Here is a 19,934-nt window from a genome sequence, read left to right on the forward strand (position 1 = left end):
TTTGTTTTAGCGATGAACTCTTTGGACTTTAAAAGTTGTCCTAACGCCATTTCCACTACAGGTGTTTCTATATTCATGTATTCCTAATAGGGCGTTGGATGAGGAGGGTTGAGGCTGAAAACCTTACCTTCTGAATTTAGGGAGTTCATGGATTATAGTATTGCAAACACGAGGAGGATTACACATGTACATTGAGCATGAGGGGGAATCAATACATGAATAGATACCATAGATAATAGACGTGGTAATAAATGGCCCTGAACCATACCTATGAGATGACGAGAACCCTATCAGATGATGAAGCAAATGTTGGAACACTAGAAAAGGTGGAGGATGTAAAAGAGGGGTGGTGGCACATGTGGATGCAAATGTGGAAGCATGTGTAGATGCTACATGTGTTAATAGGCTTTTTTTTATGTTAAGGTGGATAGGTGGTGTTGGAGGTGTTTTTTCGGAAGATGGGAAGGAGTAGTTATAGAAGATGGAAACATGTGTTTTTTATGTTAACATGTTTTGTTGATAATAGAAGGTGGGAAAGATTTTGGTGTTAAAATGTTTTAATGCTAACCATTTTGTGCCAAAAACTTACTTTTTTTTTTTTTAATGTAAAAGCTTTTGATGTCTTTTATGCTAACTATATTGTAAGCCACATTCACAAATGTGGTGTTTTTTATTATATGGAATACAATTATGTTAATGCAAGTGTATTTTATACACATACCAAATGGTTGTATCTTTGTTGCTTAGCATTTGGTGAGTTTTAGAAGATGTACTTTGTAGTGAGTTTATTAACAACGTACTTTATTAGCATTTGTTGTTCATATACACATTTGGTGTGACATTTTGTGAGTTTACTATAAACAAGTTCTAAAAAACTTATATTGCCACTTCAGTATTTCATTTCTCAAACAATTTAACCATTTAATTTCTAAATACATTAAATTTTGCATAAGTGCAATAAAACACATTTAAAAGAAAAAAATTATACTCATTGCATCAACTGTACAAAACTCGTAAATGCATCCTCAAACCAACAATCAGAATTTCAAGGATCCACTATGAAGTTTGAACTCATGAATGCGTAAGGTAAAAACTATAACTCAATTAACATGGAGATCATCAAGAAATTCTTGAAATTGAAAAGAACTATTAATAAATTCCCATCATTTATCATCTGGAAATCCCATGAGTTTCTTCAATCCACTAAACAATAACGAAGAAGAAGAAGAATCTTGAGATGAGTTATTATCCTTGTTATTACCATTGTCGTGGTCGTTGCCATCTTGAAATAAGTGTTGATCGACCAACTGCTTAACGGATTTAGCAGACAATGGATGAAAATTGGAACTCCAATCTGATACGAATTCTTCAGCCAAAACCCATTTGTCATCTTCCTCCATTCGCTCCCATTTTCTCCTCAATTCCTCTTTCCCCAATCCAAGGTACAAGCACAGTTCTGCATACAAGAGCTTCCTGCTCGTTTTCATGGCTTCCTGAGTTTGTATCATCTGGATTTTCATCCTTTCGATCTCTGTTGACAAATCCATCGCGAGCTCCATATCATTGATGCTTTTTGAATTGGAACTGGAGCATGAGATTCGAAGTTTTGGTGGGATTTTATTGCAGTGGAGAGATGGGTGCGTTTGGAAATTTGTGAATCGTAGGGGGTGTGTTCCGGGAAGGAGATGAACATGAACCCTAATTAGGGCCATTTTAGGGGTGGTGACTGGAGGATTTTGTTTCAGAGAGGTCGATTATTTTGTTAGGGTTTGTTGTTGGCTAGTTGGTTGTTAATTGGGGATTTTGTTTCCATTTTGCTCTATTTTATCAAATAAATCCAATAAAATTTATAAATTGCCAAATCTAACTTAATTTTTATAAATTTTCATCGTTATTACTCTCCTCTCTACATTATGCAACTTCTATATAAAAAGATCAAATTATAATGGTTCACATAAAACCAATCATTTCCTTATAATTTTTTATCAATAAAATGTCTATTAGATGACGCAACAAATTCGAGAAAAAACAAATCAATTGTAACCTCTTTCAATAGGTTGTGATTACCATTGTGAAGACGAAGAACATCATCTTAACTCATTTTCCAATCAACAGACTTCTATATTCGTGAAACATTTCCACCTAAGATACATGATTATATTTTTAAAGTTATGAAGACACTGAAAAAGACCAAAAGATGATTTCAAAATGGTCCTAGACTCCTAGGTAATTAATACACATAAAGATGCTCTCGTAGTAAGAATAAAAATGATGAAATGAGATAATGATATTAAGAAAAAAAAAGTAGGAGAAATAGATTTCTAAATGTCGTAGTAAGGATAAAATGATGAAATGAGATAATGATATTAAGAAAAAAAAAGTTAGGAGAAACATATTTCTAAATGTCTTTTGAACTTATCGAAAAACAAGATTGTCTTGAAAATGATACTAGAATTAGGCAATTTTTATTGATGACAAAAATCATTTGAAAATAATACTAGAATTATGCAATTTTTATTGATGACAAAAAACTAAAATGCTCAAACAAAAAAAAACTAATTTCGTATTTGCCATATATTTTTAGAGCATTTCGCAGTGTAAACTTTAAAATGCCCTAAACAACATGTGAAACACTAAAAATTACATAAAAACGTACTTCTAATGGTGACAAACATTTCAAAGACTAAAATGCATTTATCATGGTGAATAATGTTTAAATTATAGCAAAAGTGTCCATATTTCTTAAAAAAACATGTGCATATTTAAACTATAACATAATGAAAGTTTACTCGAATAAGCCAGTTATCCTCTTTAGTCATCACGAGTTGTGAACGTTTCTTAGTTGTGACCGTTTCTTAGTTTTTGCGAAATGAAAATTAGAAAAATTAACCAACCTCGAAATTTTTGGCTTAAATATGGGGAACTATTATTGGCCCATTTTGCAGACTAAGTTGCGAAATACATTGTCGGAATTTAGTTGTTTTGGTGTTTTTCTATAAAATAATTAAGAAAAGTGTTGTTTTATCTTAACATTAAAATAAAATGAAAGATCTTGAATGTTCAAAAGTTATATTAAAATGATACTGCTAATTAACATATGATCTTAAAGGGAACATTAACAACTTGATACAATTGATTATTTTTTAATAATTATTCAATAAACTCTTATAATTAATTGGAAATTATTTATTGACAAAACTTCAAAAATGGTCCCTATGGTTTCCGAAAATATCAAGTTTAGTCCTTAAGTTCAAAAAACCTCACAGATGGTCCCTGTGGTTTCAAAACTTTTAACAAATTGTCATTTTCGCTAACTCCGTTAGCTTTTGGCCGTTAAGTGAAGGGCATTTCTGTCACTTCACAATCACAGGGACCATTTATGAAGTTTTGCCTTTTTTTTTAAAAAGAAAAAAATATATAATTATTTAATATTAAATCTCTCTCTCTCTCTCTCTCTCTCTCTCTCTCTCTCTCTCCAGTTACCGACAACCATCAAGAACCCAACCACACACTCTCTCTCACTAAACTTTGAAGGGATTCGTTCACTGGAAAATCTGATGCAAGTGTCTCAAGATTCTGAACGTGGGCAAAGATGTTCTCTCAAGCAATTTGTCGAACACCTTCAGTGCATGACTTATCTTCCCCACTTTCCAACCCATTTATTAAACTATCAATATCCAGAGCATGCAAATTAAACCTTCCCCTCATACATCCAATTCAGTAAATAAAAAGATCATGTATAAGAGGGAAAATACGAAATTGAAGAAATTGAGTCAAATAAAAGAAAGATTAAACACCTTTAATTGAAATAGTTGGTCGTAGGCAACCAAATTTTGGCGATGGGTATTTGAGATAATTGTGCATAAAGGAGCATGTAGGTTCTCAATACATAATCTCGGTTGATTCGTAAAAAACAACCCCTCCCAGATTACGAATCCTAAATCGACATTTAGAAATTGAGTCTCTGCAGATGGTGATGCTGATACTTAGATTGGAGTAGATAAGGTTGGAGCAGCTCTTGCGTGCATCACCAACAATAGAGGGTATTAGTTCGAAAGTTTAATCATGAGCAACAATAGCACTAGAAACATCAATAGCACTAGATATCGGTGTATTTCCAGCCAGATTCAGTGTCTCAATATTCTTTAAACCGAAGAGAGCACTGGAATCATCAATAGCACTAGATATCATCTCGTTGGTTAAATCCAGACCGATAACATGGCCCCCGATGCTGCATTTGGGTCCCAAGACACAAGTTTTGATTATAATGGGGCTGAGGGTCGATTCTTGAAGAAATTTAGGTTTAAGGAAAACAAGAATACATAGGTGGAAGATGACTTGAGGGGATGGTGGTTGCCTTTTCTCTTGTTCAAATCGACGTTCAATTTTGACTTTTTCAGTCAAACATTGTTATTCTATGCGATGATTTCATAAGAAAGAAATATGTGGGGCCCATTATATATTAAAACGATTTTTTTTTAAATAACACAAAACTCATAAATGGTCCATATAATAGTGAAATGACGAAAATGTCATTCACTTAACGGCCAAAAGCTAACGAGGTTAGTGAAAAGGACCATTTGTTAAAAGTTTTGAAACCACATGGACCATTTTTGAAGTTTTGTCTTATTTATTTCTTGAAAATAATTATTTTCATAAGTAAGTCACGTAATATATCATATGGTATGATTTATTAAGTGATGTACAACACTTTGCACCATAAGGACTTTTGTCTTTTTCCAAAAAATTAAAGTTTATAAGTTATTAAAAAATGAAAGATTTTTTTATAAAAATCTTTCTCTCCTTTTCTTATAAAAAATGGAAATAATAATTTATAAATAATAAAAATCTTTTTTATTAAGCATGTAACATAATATATCATATGATATGATTTATTAAGTGATGTACAACATTTTGGACCAAAAGGACTTTTATCATTTTCCAAAAGGTTAAAGTTTATAAGTTATTAAAGAATGAAAGACTTTTTTATAAAAATATTTCTTTCCTTTTCTTATAAAAGCATAAATAAAAAAAAGGGACAAGGAAAAGCTAGTTTTAACATTTTTATATTAGATTATTCATAAAGCCATACTTCTACTTTAATAGAGTTTTGTTGTTAGGGACATGGTGTCCTTAAGCACCAAGACTCAATATGTAATGACTTTGCTTTAGTTGTTTAAGTGACTAGTTTTTGGCTTTTGGTTTTACTAGTGAAAAAAAACATAGCAAGCATTTGAGATGCATATTGTCTCTTCTGTTCATCTTTTCTTAGAGAACATTTGCTCATTTTTGCTCTCTTGAAATTCATATTTGGATATGAACTTTAAGATTAAGAGTTTTAAGAGTTTTACATGACTAACATCTTAAATCAAGTAGAGTTCTTGTTGGTGTATCAAATGTTCTACATTCTCCATCATCTTCCAAGCCTCCCTTAGAAGATCCGAAGTCTACAAAGGATGTTAAACTTTATTTTTTTTAATTCGATGCTTGTTTTCTTTCCAAACTTTGCAACAAGATCCATGTTTGGTTATAACTAGTTTATATTTGTTCAAAATACTCAAGTCTTTGGTTGCTAAAATCTTGTTTTTGAAACTAATTTTGAATAAAAACACAACAATAATACCAATATAATAAAACAAATAACATGTGAATAATAATTATTAATTAAATATTATGGTTGCACATATTAATTACATATTTTAAATCCAATTACTAGATGAAAACTTAGCATAAGGGTGGAGGGTGTGGGAGTGAGAACAACCATGGGATTGACTAGGAGAGAGGCCCAAGATTAGGAAATAGGGAACAACTAGGAGAAGAATGAAGTTTATCCTGATTTGGGTGGGCATAAATAAAGAAAAAGTTTCATGGAGGAAAAAAAATCAAGACTGATGGAGGTAGGAGAAACGGGAACACCATTCCACCCAATTTGGTAAGGGGCGGTAGGAAATGAATATGTAGGATGACACCGTGCATTCCAAATGAATATATATATATATATATATATATATATATATATATATATATATATATATATATATATATATATATATATATATATGTTCATGTGTTTCTTACATTTATTGTATACAAGAATGCACCAACACGAATTCAGTAAAATTAAATAATTATTTAACTATATAAAGATAAATATATTAAATGTATCTATAATTATAATTCTCTTTTTTATGGAAACTAATTAAATTCGTCATTTATGTCAGCAATAACATTCTTTCAGGATGAATTCGCATCTAGGTTTTATGTATGAGTTTGTGTTTTGTTTATCGACCCACTCAGTTAAAATACAACAAAGTTGCATGAAATATGAAGAACGGGAATGTATTCCACTAGAATACACTCTTATTCTGTTAGAATATACTTTCATTCTTCTAGAATAAACTATTATTCTACTAGAATATATTCTTGTTCTCCATGTTCTAGGCAACTTTGTTGTATTTTGAGTGAGTAGGTCACGAAACAAAATACAAACTCATACATGAAAAACTAGATGTAAATTCATTCTGAAAGAATATTATTGTTGATACTAATGGCAAATTTAATTAGTTTCCATAAAAAATGAATTATAATTATGGAAATCGTTTAATACACATATAATTATGAAAATCATTTAATATCTATCTTTATTTGATTAAATAATAATTTAATTTTTATTAAATTTTTATTGATGCATTCTAACACATAATAGATGTGAGAAACATTTGAACCTAGCTCTCTCTCCGAATCAGTTTGCATTCAACACGATTGATACAACCTATAAATGAATCAAAAGCCTTGAACGGTTATGGAACCTTATATTTTCGTAACCATTAAGTTTTTGGAAGTATTTAGCACAAAACGGTTCAATTTTATCAAATAACCCTAAAAAAAACAGCCCATTAGTCTTACAAAGAATAACAAGTTTTATCAAATAACCCTAAAAAAGAAACAGCCCATTAGTCTTAGAAAGAATAACAGTTATGTAACTAATAAGTTGTTACTTATAGAGTTATAGTTATACTTATAGCTTTATTAAGATGCAGAATAATAAGGGGTTACCATTACTAATAAAAATGCAAGTTTTAATGTTACATTATGCATTCAACTCTTCTAAAAATACGCCATAAACAAGAATTTATAAACAAATTTACAAACTAACATAACTTATACATCCGTTGATATCATTTAGCAATAAACCACACAAAAAGTAGCATAAATTTTCCAGAATAGAGCAATAAACCAATCAAAAAACAAAATCTTAACACATTTCACAACATAAATTGATACATCCTTTCAAAACTCAACTTTCATCCAACAAATATAATGAATCTATATATAAAATTATAAATCATCTAACCTACAATTACACAATACACCCCATAATCAACCACCAAAATCCCATCACCAAATCTCACTATCAACTCTTTCTTCAATCTTCATTTTGACATCATCATCATCTTCTCCCTATCCTATTCTTCATAAGTTGCCACAACACATTGACCCAAGTGTCAGGGACACCTGGCAGGCACCAATGCATGCAGTCCTGTCCCCACACTGACACTGCATCCTTCTTTCCTAGCCACGTGGCAGGATGAGCATCTGCCCTAAACTCACTTAAATGAGTCAAGTCAAGTAGTTCAATACTTGTTTCTTCAAGTGCTTTTATAATCAATTCATTGATTAATCTTGCTTCTTTGTTTACCCCATTGTTTCTGGGATCAAACCACAAGTCAACCTGTTCAGGTATCAGTATGCAAATATTGTATAGTTTTATAATAAGTAAATCATTCTTTCTAGAATCTTATAGCCATTAATGATTCATACCTCGAATTTCTTAAGGGGATCATCAAATAAGCAACTTCCATTTTGATTCCAATCACCACCATGGAAGTGTCTAGGTGATTGTAGTCTCCAAAACTTGAGTGTTTTTGGGAATTCTTTTTCTATATAAACAACCATGTTCTTGAGTACAATTTCAAGCCCTTCATACATATTTGGAGCAGGAATTATTGGCTTCCCTCTTTTGTAAAAAGCAAGAGGAGATTCTTTTGGAAACTTGTCATAACCCCACCTATAATATGTTTAACCATTAAACTAAAAAATTACATAAACATATAGTTTTCTTGATTTGTATTTTGAGAATTTTCAATGTGTATTTACCAGTGTCCAGTGTTGAAAACAAGAACATCATAGAAACCACCGATTTCTGCCCATTCTTTTGCTGGAATATCAACATCTACACGATATGCACCCTTGACTCCATTGATCTCCTGACTAATTTCAATCTAATGTCAATCTTTATACACGAATTGAAAATTTGAAATGGAAATCAAATTTGCTTACTCGTATTTTGCTAACAAAACTGCACGATGATATGCAATAGTGACATTGAATTTAGGGAAATAAGCTCCTCTCCAAGCCCCTTTCCTCTTCCATTTCTTAGCATCCATATCAGCAACCCTAAGTGTACACAATAAACTCACCAAGAAATTCTCATTCAAAGAATCCCCAATAAACCCAATTCGCTTATCCCTCATCAAAGTCATGAACTCAAACGGATCAATATCATGAAGCTCGCATTCCTCGGGTACCCATTTCCATGAATTGATCCGGTTCATGTTATCTCTCTGGTTTCTAATACAGTTCCATGCGTTTCTGTGGAAAGGACATGTCTCGTCGTAGAGAGGTCGTCGACGGGGGTCAATTACCCATTTTCCGGAGAATAGGTTACAGGGTGTTGGGGGTGGTGATGATGGGATCTTTGAGGGTTTTGAAGATGGGTATAGAGGGAGTAGTTTCGAGTAGAAGAAAATGAGTGAACAAGTCGACAGGACTAACCATGTTAATAGTGTTGAAGGTAGCTTACTAGCCATTGTTAATCATTACGAAGACACAGAGATACAGAGTAGAGAATGAGATCTGTCACGATGAGTTTGATGCTGCAGAGTTTGAGTTTTTTTTTTTCCTTGAAGAAAGATGTATTTCAAGTTTTGGTCCTTTAGCTTTTGTATTTTTACAAGATGTGACTGAAGTTTAGAAACTGTTTTGAAGGACCTGTAGATTATTTTTCTTGTATTTCTTTCAAGTTCTTGCCTTGGTTTTTTTATTCACTAGTGTCGAAGGAGTGGAATCATGACTTTTAACTAAGAGCATAAATTATTATATAAATATAAATATATGAATACATAACGCACTTATGTCTTATGAACAGTGCCAAGTTTTGCCCATCGGTCGTTTCCAGTTTTTTTGTTCTATGGCTGTATTGGAGTCGCTTTGTGTCTGTTGCTTAGCTTGGAGCCAATTTTGTTGCATGCTCCAACTCACCGTTATTATCATCCAATCAATGTTATCTTTACATATTTCAAACGACTATTTGTGTAACGCTTCAAATTCAAACCAAAATTTTCATTTTTAAATTACCCAAAATATTGTTCATAAACCAAGTCATCGAAAAACATAAGTGTCAAATACAAATCATCATCACTAAATATCAGAGTATCACAAAATGCCTCGGTAACAAATATCCCAACGAGTGTGTACAATAAGATCTTCGGCTTCCCGCGACCCTCAGAAGTACCTTGAAACACATATAATCAACAACTGTAAGCACAGAGCTTAGTGAGTTCCCTAAAATACCACATACATCATAATTCATAACATAAATAAACAATTATGAGTTATCAGCAACCCTGAGGATTATCAGCAGTCCTCGTGGGCAAACAGCACGTCATGTGGGTTTTGGGTTTTTATTAAAAAAATCGGTTTCACAACCGGTAAAATTGACAACAAAAGCTTTAAAATTGTTGAATAAAACTAAAACTATTTTACCCACCAAGGTTCATTTTTCAAGAGTTAGAAAGATTAAAACAATCATAGATGGGAAAGCATAACAACCTTTAAAGACTTTAATCTTCATGGGAGGCTGGAAGTTGATGAAGTGTGGCATGAAACTCTAAAACAAGAGTTCTCTACAAGTATCCACCAAGCATGAGTAGAACCATCAAAACATGCTAGTATTTACTTGTGATTTGTTGTTCATAAGCCTTTGAAATATATACCAAATATATGTTCAAAAGTGAAGCAACAAAAGGGCTTTGTCTAGCATCAAAATGCAAGAGAATGGAGGAGTAGAAAAAACTTCAAATTCCGAAAATTTGGAAGCCCACATGGTGCTCTCCATTTTTGGTTCTAAGAGAAAACGAGAGGAAAGAAGTTGCAAGCACTTATATCAAATGCCTTCCATGTCCTTCCTTATATAATGGTTAAAAAGTGAAAGAGAGACCATAAAGCAAAAGCATGGACAACTTTGTTCCAAGCATGAAATGAATTGATTAAACAATTCAAAAGAAGACCATGTTTGGTCTCCTTACAATTTTCGAAAAAGCTAGGCACAAAACAGGACACAAATTGTCTCATAGCTAGTTTATATACACATACATGTTATCTTTATAAAAATTAATCATTTTTATAAAGAATTTCCAACATATATATATATATATATATATATATATATATATATATATATATATATATAACTAGTCATATATAAATATCATATTTTATATAAAACTATCTTTTATATAAATTGTAACTAGCTTATTTTATATAAAACTACTTTCTATATAAGTTGAACTAGTTTATTAAGATATAAATATAACTTATAAATAATCATACTTTATGATATATTTCATAAGTTGTTATTTCTCCAATAAATATTATTTCCACAAATAATAAATTTCCAATTAGTAAAATATTATTTCCATGAAATAATAATTTTCCAATTAAATACAAGTGTTGATATATTTATTAATAATCAAATTATACTAATAAATAATCAATTAACGATAACTTGCTATATGGTGTGACCCTATATGATCATATATTATTAGCAATATCATTCTATAATGAATCTTGGACATACTAGATCTTTCAGTGGGTTATCAGTAACCTAAAGACTATCAATAGTCTCAGTCATATGTAAACATCATAACACAATAATAACAGCTAGACCCAACTGGTCACCACAAATACAACTATTCTATCACACAGGTAAGAATAAGTGAGGAGACTCACCTGATACTGATGACATATAAATCTGACACCCGAACAGCTGGAACTAGACTCAGTCTAATATCACTATAATTAACCCTAATTAATAATTAAGGTCCATAACCAAACTCACAAGTCCAAATCCCATAACTAGGCTCTTTAAGGGAAAAAAATGACCATTTTGCCTCTTCCATGGCCCAAAACCCTAAAACGTTGACCAAAAGTCAAAGTCAACAAAAAGTAAACTGCCTAGCGCGTATGTTGGGCGTACTCCTTCTTACGTGGAGTGTACAACTCAAATCAGTGACCAACAGGAACGGGCCTGGCTATGCGGGGCGTAGCTAGGAGTACGCATGGTGTACTCTGCCTGTTTCATACTTAACAACTTTTGAGTCTTATTCCTTTAAGACACCTATCCCAACTTCAGTTCTAACCATTACAGAATGTCTTAACCAATAAAGTCAAAAAATTTATGCCTTTACATGGCTAGAAAGGGCTCAATACACAAAACTCTAACTCCCAACACACTCTAAGTCACTTAACTCATGCATGGCTGGAAAGGGACCATCAAACAACCATTTTTATGAATCTACAAGACCTGAAACACATGAAAGTAAAACTAATATGCTCTGGAATACTCCATACTCACAATGGTCCAAGCTTGGGGACAAAAAGCTCATAAAAACTCAACTATGGAGATCTAGAAAGAAACACATCAAGGTATAAACTTTACACCTTCAAAAGATGCACAAAGTGAGGTAGTTTCTGGATCCAGAAGCTTGCAAGCAACACCACCTTCTTTAATAGCCTTCTTCAAAAAAAAAAGCACCAAAATCACTAACAAGCTTCAAACTCCTCACAAACAAGGCTTAGGCTCAAGATTAGGGTTTTGAGGGAAGGGAGGCTGATAAGAAATGTCCAACGGAGGTATAAAGTGGATTAAATATGGAGCAAAACCTAAAATTTAGGGTTTAGGCGCTGAGATAGTACTCCCTGCGTACTTGCATGCGTCCCCTGATCCATGGATTGCTTGAGTACGCTGCGCGTACCTCACATACACCTAACGCACGACTGAAATGTGAGACTTTTGCCAAAAAGGGCCAAACATGGAAACTTTAGATAGGCTAAGGGCTAAAATTAAAATACCTGAAAATCGGATGCTACACCTTGCTTTACTCTCTTCACAATTATTGCAATTTTTAGTTAGATGGATCTAATATCATAACCCTAATGTTCTTCCAATTTTCAACAACGGGGTTTTCGACTTCAAGCTTCACCGGTAAGTTTTTCATTCTACCATCAATTTTTATTATCCTAACCTTTAACCATGTACACGATTTTGAAGGTACGATCTGCTTATAACCTTAGAAACCACCAGTCGAACAAATTGATTCTCTAAAGCGAGCCATGCTATGCTATTGCTGTAAAATTTCGACTAAGACTCATTCTTTATATCAAGTTTTGGAATCCATTTACATGACTTGAATTTCCGATCTTCTGTTTTAGTTTACTTTACGTGTGTTCTGATTACGGTTCATTATTCGCTTCAAGGTTGTTGGTGTTATAGCTTCAATGGTTATCTTTATCGTTCCCCTTTTTTGCAGCTTGGGAATCTCCTAAAACATCATATACTTTGTTTTGTTACTTTATCCTTACAAAAGAAAGCCCGGTTTGCTGAAGAAGCCAAGAAAGAGAAGGCTTTAGACCAAGAAGATGACACCATAAAGAAAGAAGATGAGACCTAGAAAAATGAAGGGGTTGAAGAAGATGACGAAGTAGAACAAACCACACACACAACATGGTTGACAACAAAGAACATGTTCTTACTGTTCTTGCTCTTTTTTTGTGGAATATTGTGTCTATTCCCATGGAGGTAAATTGGTTTTGATTTGCAATTGTACTAATGGTTCTTTTTTGGGGTATTTGTTACTTGACCAAGGGCCTTCTGTTTAATTTGGACAAAACTTCATAAATGGTCCCTGTAGTTTTACAAAATCTAAAGTTTTGTCTCTAACTTTAAAAAACCTCACGAATGGTCCATGTGGTTTCAAAACTTTTAATGTCTAGTCTTTATGGATCACCCCGTCAGTATTTGTCCGTTAAGTGAAGCGCATTTTTGTCATTTCACTACCCAGGGACCATTTATGAGGTTTTCGCTTATTTTTTTTAAATAAAAAAAATGAAATTTAATATATAAGGGGTATCTCTCTCTCCCTCTCTCTCTCTCGTTTGTTCTTCAACCTCAAGAACACATACATACACATACCCACAAAAAAAATTTGAAATAAGAAAAGCAAAATGATATCTCCCTCAACCTTGAGTTTATTTGGTCTCCCTCACAATCCTCACCACTGATTTTTGGACCTACACGTGAACCTAAGCAGATGAGCCACCGTCCATCGGAGCCTGATCATCGTAAGGTCAATAAAGGCAGTTCTCAGTTAATCTAATGGTCTCGAGCTCGCGCAATCAGATCTGTATTGAAACTAGATCGACCGGTTCAACGACCACTCCTGCAAAACTAGATCGACTAGTTAATTCGAACATTGCTTGTTGGATCGTGGTTGTTCATTCCCCACTCACCTATTCTATGGGGTAATTTCGTTGAGTATCGCAACTTCCATTGATTCTAGTTCATACTTCATTCATAATCATATTTCGTTTTTCAAAAAAAAAACCCAAAAGCTCTTATCACGAATTCAAATTTGATATTTCACAATTTCAAATAAGATTGAAGACGTAGAACAACTCATAGAAATAATAAATAATGTAGCAAGAGAAGGAGCAATGCTGATTTTCACACTCACTGATAAAAACATGTTGCCTCAGCTCGACACGCCTGCAAACGATGGGGTGTTCTATCCACCGACATCCTTAGCCCGAGCACAGAAGCAATCACATTGCGCTTATGCCTTGTTCCCAAGTTTTTTTTTTGTAATTTCAATAAAGGAAAGGAAGAAAAATTTTGACAAAAAGAAAGGGAGAGGAAGAAAAATATTCATTATTTCGTGTTCCGAGTTCGAAGGAAATGAACGGACCTGAGTTAGGAGGAAAAAGAAAATAAAACTGAAAATTTTCCTTCCCCTCACTTTCTTCCCAAATCTGCCCAATTTAGGAGGAAAATATGACTCCAAAATCCTTTCCCTCCCCTCACTTTCCTTCCATTAATTAAACTCGGGAACACGATTTTCCTTCGATATCCCTCACTTCCCTTCTTTATCCATCCAGTGGAACTTGGGAACAAGGCGTTTGGCATTTCCCCCTTCGGGGCTGCCCGTGGTGCTTTGGACAGGAAATTCCCCCTAACCGAAGATTACATCAAGAGAATCTATACAATTGAATTCACCATAAAACAAGATGACAGAGCTTTACCCCAGAACTTACACAAATAAGACATTGTTCTTGCTGGTGTTTCACGAACAGGGAAGACTCCATTGTCGATCTATTTAGCAAAGAAAGGATTTAAAGTGGCGAATGTGCCTATTGTGATGGGAGTTTCATTGCCAAAAGGCTTGTTTGAGGTTAACCAGGAAAAAGTGTTTGTGTTGACTATAAATAATGTTGTTTTGAAAACTATAAGAAGAGCAAGATCGAAAACTTTAGGGTTCGCGGAAGAAATGAGAACAAATTATTCAGAGATGGATCATTTGAGGCAGGATCTTGATTTTGCATGAAAGATTTTTGCACAGAATCCGACTTGGCTAGTAATTGGTTTATAATCTGGATAATAATATCATATTGGTATGTGGACTGGGTTAACTTTCTTTCTGGCTACATGAATGGGGGAGGGTCGATGGCGAGGGGTTTGTGTGAAGGAGATGAAATCTCAATGGTATCATTCATTTGGGTCTCGCTCAAAATCAACTCTCCTTTAACCTTCTGGAATCATGGATCAAGAATAATCTTGAATCGGTCGAATTCAAAAATGATAATCATCCACAGATTCACTCTTGAAGAAAGCTGTCTTCTTCCAAATGGTTTTAGAATCACCAAATCAACCCTCAAAGAGGCATAAGAACAAGCACAAATGCAGAACCTTGATGTGAAGGATGTTCTAGTCATAAACCCATCTAACCCACTAACGACATCACTAGGCTTGCATAAGCTCAACCTTCTCGTTGAAACCCAACAGCTTCATTTGTCTTTCTCTATATACATATTAAAGGGTTTTTCTCTTTCTCTCTCTAAAGGTGTATGTAGGCACCTGTTTTGTGTTTATATGTAAAGTTTGATGTGCAAGTGTATGTTATATTTTAGAGATAGAGAGACCCTTTTATTTTAAAAAATTATATATATATATATATATATATATATATATATATATATATATTAAAATAATATAAAGTTTCATAAATGGTCCCTATATAGTAAAATGACAAAAATACCCTTCAGTTAACGGCCAATACTTAATGGAGTGAGCAATAAGGACTAAACATTAAAAGTTTTGAAATCATAGGGACCATCTATGAGATTTTTTAACTTAAGGACTAAACTTTATATTTTAGGATACCACATGGACCATTTATGAAGTTTTATCGTTTAATTTAGTTAGGCCATCGAACAAATCTCATTCCCTATTCAATCAAGAAGGTTATAACCAACCTCTTTTCCATCCTTATCAGATTTTATGTTAACTTTGCTTTGTAGTCCATTTGAACTGTGATTAAGAGGGTAAATTTATGTCATCCATTTTTCATTGCAATATCGTACTTCATTTTTTATTTAAAGTATTGTACTTATGAAATTTATTGAATCGAATCATGCCATTGAAGAGCAAAAAGGTGTGGTTTAACATTAAAGATGTGACTATGTACACTTATGGACATGTGGGTCGAGGGTACATAGGTGAACATACTTCTCAGTTCTGAAATTCGACTTTAAATCACACAATTTCATAATCATCATTCTGCTTTATCAAAATCATAATTAACAAACTGTTTAAACTCAATTGGGTGGTTGGGAGTCCATCAGATTAGTCGCCAGATTATTGTAATTTAGTTGTATCTATAAGAGTATGGTAATATTTATAGTGTATATTTTCGACATGTAAAAGTCAATCGAAGTTCTAATTTATAATCTTTTTATTACATATAACCTTATCAATGGTTTTGATGCAGAAATGGTGGATGCTATTAATAAGTTAGAAACGTTGGATGTTGAATTAACTGTTGAAGAAGGGAACTTGATTTCAGTTGGGTGGGGTCACGAAGGGCATCATGGAGAATATTGTCTTCAATTGAACAAAATGAGGAATCAAGAGGCAATAAAGTGAATGTAAAAAGGATTAAGGAATACAGAAAAAATTAAAACAGAGCTATCTGACATTTATAGTGATATCATGGTTGTGATTGAGGAACATCTCATTCCATCTTCTTCTACTGCTAAATCCCCCGATTTCTACTAAAAATGTGAGCATATTATAATACATAATATATAAAAATATATAACCAAAACATTTATTTTTCTTTTAAACTTTAGTTGATTTGTTAATGTGTTTATTCTTTTTTTTGAAGGAAAGGTGATTATTATAGGTATCTTGTAGCGTTCAAATCTAATAATGATAAGAAAGAGGTTGCTGATCAATTTTTGAAGGCTTATAAACTAATCTATATGTTTTTAATAGTTAATTAAATAAATTTTTCATTTTTCATTTTTTTGTTTGCTAATTTATTGAAATATGATATTTACAGTTGGCTTCCACTACTACAAAAGTTGATTTATTTCATTCTTAGCATATTTGATTGGGTTTGGCTTTGAACTTTTCCATGTTTTATTAGGAGATTATGAACTCTCATGAAAGGTATATTGTTGGTCGTTAATACTTAAAAGTAAAACTATTTTTTGAATATATTGATTTAAGGTTTTGATAAGAAGTATGTGATGACTGTTGTGTATGTTTTGTTTTTATATGAATCATGGCATGCCACTTGGAGAAAAAACTTTTGATGTAGCTATATCAAAGCTTGATTCCCAGATTCTTTGAGTGAGGAATCGTTCAAAGATATCACTTTAATTATGCAACTCCTGAGAGACAACCTCATTTTGTGGACTTCTGATATTCCATCAGATGAAGGTAATTACAATAGTATTATTTGACTGCATAAGGGTAAATTTGTAAAATTATTATTCATCTCTAACCCTTTACACTATTTTTTATACTAAAAATGTATTCTAATTATATGCATTTTCTTTTACTTAAATAGATTTACAATAATATTCTTATATTTATTAGCTTTTTACAAATTTGCCTCACATCCTTTTTTCACAAAACCATATTTAAAAGCATCTCCAACACCCATCAAAACATAATCTTTTTCTAATAACCAAAACCCTGCATCTACCATCCTACCTTTTGATTTCATTTGTTTTTAATGATGAAACGGAAATGTATGGGTATGTTAAGTCAACATCTCGTTGATGAGCTTTACCTAACCTCCATCTGTTTTTATATATGATGTGCTGATTCTTGATGAAATAAAAAGCTTTTATTTAATCATGATTTTTAGAGAGGTAATCTTTTTTAATATACAATAAAGACCACTTCAAATAAGAGGAAAAAAATGAAAGAGCATTTACCAACATAATCAGTAATAACAATACAAACTTTTTAGATTAAAATTCCAAATATGTCCCAACCCACTTCAAACAAGAGAAAACTAAAAAAAATGATAGAACATTTACCAACATCGGCAATAACAATACGTGCCTAATAACAAGCTTGCTTCAAAATAGAAAAAAAAAAGATCTGATCATGTAGTTCACCACGGGTTCCCTTACTAGGTTACTATTATATTATTATTAGAAAAACTTAGTTTAGGTATTTAAGACATGTTTATTAAAATTAGTTTGGAATCTTGTAGTTGTTAACAGGAAACTATAACTTTTAATTGTAAAGAAATGTTTGATAAAAATAACTTTTAACTTTTGAATGTGTAAATTAGATAAAAAGTAAGAACCAAAACTTAAAACTTCTAAAAAACTATAAGGGAGGACTAAATGGGGTATTTTTTTGGGTTTGCGTTGGAGGTACCGAGGTACCTCCAATATGAGAGATCCTTCTCTTGTGGTACTGATAGTTTGGAGGATTTATTTACACAACCCGTTGAAAGTGTCTCTCTCTCTTAATGTTATGGTTTGTTGTATGTTGTGTATCAAACTTGTACCAAAATAATTTTATAAGTTTTTAAATAGTTTTGAATTAGTTTGTATACTTTTAATCTTTTGTAAATTAGTTTTGTATATATATATTTTTCTTTTGTGTTTATTTTAAAATTAAAAATTGAGTGGGTTGAGTTGATTGAGAAATATAGGTTTCCATGTGTTGTGGATTTGGAAAAGACAGAAGAAAGAGAAGAGAGAAAAGATGATGTGAAGCTTATGTGATAGTGGTTTGAGTGGGTTGGGAGGAAAAGACTCCCTCCTCCCTAAGGGAGGAAGAAGTGGATCCCTCCTAACCCATTCAACCCACTGTCACATTAGCTCCACTTGAACTTTTATCTCTCTTATTTCTTCCATCTTTCCCAACCCACAACACATGAAAATTACATATTTATCAACACACTCAACCCAATCAATTAAAAATAGGGAAAATGACGAAAAAAGCACTATATTTTGTAACTTGTGTCAGTTTAACCATCATGTTTTCATTTGTTGTAATAAAACCATCATATTTTTTAAAAACGTTTTAACCCGACCATTTTGACTTGAAGCAGCCGATAAAATAGGTTATAGATTAATTTTTGGCATTTGAGCCTAACACTCATACACTTAAAACAAATTTGATACTCCTCCAACAAACGAGCGGGCGGATTTTACTGTTAAGTCGATGCAAGCCCCAATCGATCGACATTAAAGGTTTATTAAAACTGATCGTCTAAAAGGATTACAAAATTGAAGCAAGTTGGTTTCTTTACCAAGTTTTTGAATTATTTTTAGTGAATCGAACACATTACATTGCAACTTAGGGCTTCTTTTTTTGGGTTTCATGTCAAAATCGAATTTAGGGTTCAATGTTTTGAATTCTTTGGAGTTTTAAGGTTTTGTATCTGATTTTAAGTTTTCATGTTAGACTCGGTTTCAGAGTCTAATAACAGGTTCGAGTTAGGGATTCTTTTTTCCTATTATAATCCATCAATATATGTTTGTAACATTGATTATTATGTTATGACAAGTGTGTAATGGAATCATATGCAAATATACATGATTTTAGTGGTGAATGTGATAATGGAATCAATGATAATGAAAGTATGGATGTAACTCTTGATGAAATAGCAGGGGGTATGAACTTTACTCAAAATGATGAGTTTCTCAATTTGTTATGTGATAATGGTAAGCTGTACAATTCATTTGTTGAAACTCTTGGGCATGAGGAAGAATCAGGTGGGTCACCAAGTATACCAGAGGCTGATGGTGATACAAAAGGGATTGAATATAAATTTCTGGTCCACAACCCAAAGACTAAATGGAGTCTTATGAGACCAACAGTTGAATATATATATGAGAGCCCACAATAAATGAAATTTTCTTTGACCAATTATACGGTGGAAAATGGGTATCCTTTACAATTTACAAGATGTTACAATAAAAGGATACAAGTTAAATGTGGAAAAGCAGGAGATGGAAAAACATTTCCATTTGTTCTTTGGGCGTTGTGGATGGGACGTGATCGATCTTTTCAAATAAATAAGATTGTGGGAAACATTTATGCATTAGAATTTATGACTTTGGTGCACTAGTGAAACCAGATTGGATTGGAAAACACTACGTAAAGGAGTTCGTTGCTAAGCCCAATATGAAATTGGATGACTTCAAAGATGATATACAGAAGATGTTTTTTTGTAAGATAAGTAAGAGTCAGTGTCGTCGAGCCAAGATAAGAATTCAAACAA

At 32.6% G+C, this 19,934-nt stretch overlaps 2 protein-coding genes, 1 long non-coding RNA gene and 1 pseudogene across 3 annotated transcripts; 1 reads left to right on the plus strand and 3 right to left on the minus strand.

The window, feature by feature from the left end:
* Positions 1–1,163: 1,163 nt before the first annotated feature.
* Positions 1,164–1,712, minus strand: LOC111911456 (uncharacterized). Its single transcript, XM_023907238.1, has one exon. It carries the CDS (start codon positions 1,710–1,712, stop codon positions 1,164–1,166), a length of 549 nt encoding a protein of 182 aa, XP_023763006.1.
* A 5,502-nt stretch (positions 1,713–7,214) lies between these two features.
* LOC111911487 (protein trichome birefringence-like 12) lies at positions 7,215–8,950 on the minus strand. The gene is made up of 4 exons (XM_023907265.3): positions 8,341–8,950; positions 8,158–8,271; positions 7,822–8,068; positions 7,215–7,732 (listed from the first exon to the last, which is right to left on the minus strand). The coding sequence occupies exons 1-4, from the start codon at positions 8,868–8,870 to the stop codon at positions 7,451–7,453; spliced, it is 1,173 nt and encodes a 390-aa protein (XP_023763033.1). The 5' UTR covers positions 8,871–8,950; the 3' UTR covers positions 7,215–7,450.
* A 437-nt stretch (positions 8,951–9,387) lies between these two features.
* LOC122195244 (uncharacterized) lies at positions 9,388–15,260 on the minus strand. The gene is made up of 2 exons (XR_006185256.1): positions 13,854–15,260; positions 9,388–9,574 (listed from the first exon to the last, which is right to left on the minus strand). It is a non-coding gene; the product is annotated as an uncharacterized LOC122195244 (long non-coding RNA).
* Positions 15,261–15,806: 546 nt separating this feature from the next.
* LOC122195214 (14-3-3 protein 9-like) lies at positions 15,807–17,142 on the plus strand (annotated as a pseudogene).
* The last annotated feature ends 2,792 nt before the right edge of the window (positions 17,143–19,934 follow it).

The sequence above is a fragment of the Lactuca sativa genome, chromosome 7 (assembly GCF_002870075.4).
Source record: "Lactuca sativa cultivar Salinas chromosome 7, Lsat_Salinas_v11, whole genome shotgun sequence".
In the NCBI taxonomy this organism is placed as follows: domain Eukaryota; kingdom Viridiplantae; phylum Streptophyta; class Magnoliopsida; order Asterales; family Asteraceae; genus Lactuca; species Lactuca sativa.

Excerpts from the sequence above, each read along its gene's own strand:
- LOC111911487 (XM_023907265.3), bottom strand. The coding sequence starts at position 8,870 with ATGGCTAGTAAGCTACCTTCAACACTATTAACATGGTTAGTCCTGTCG. Across the intron at positions 8,069-8,157 it reads GTTTTCAACACTGGACACTG|GTGGGGTTATGACAAGTTTC; the intron begins GTAAATACACAT and ends AACATATTATAG. Across the intron at positions 7,733-7,821 it reads ATCCCCTTAAGAAATTCGAG|GTTGACTTGTGGTTTGATCC; the intron begins GTATGAATCATT and ends ATACCTGAACAG.
- LOC111911456 (XM_023907238.1), bottom strand. The coding sequence starts at position 1,712 with ATGGCCCTAATTAGGGTTCATGTTCATCTCCTTCCCGGAACACACCCC.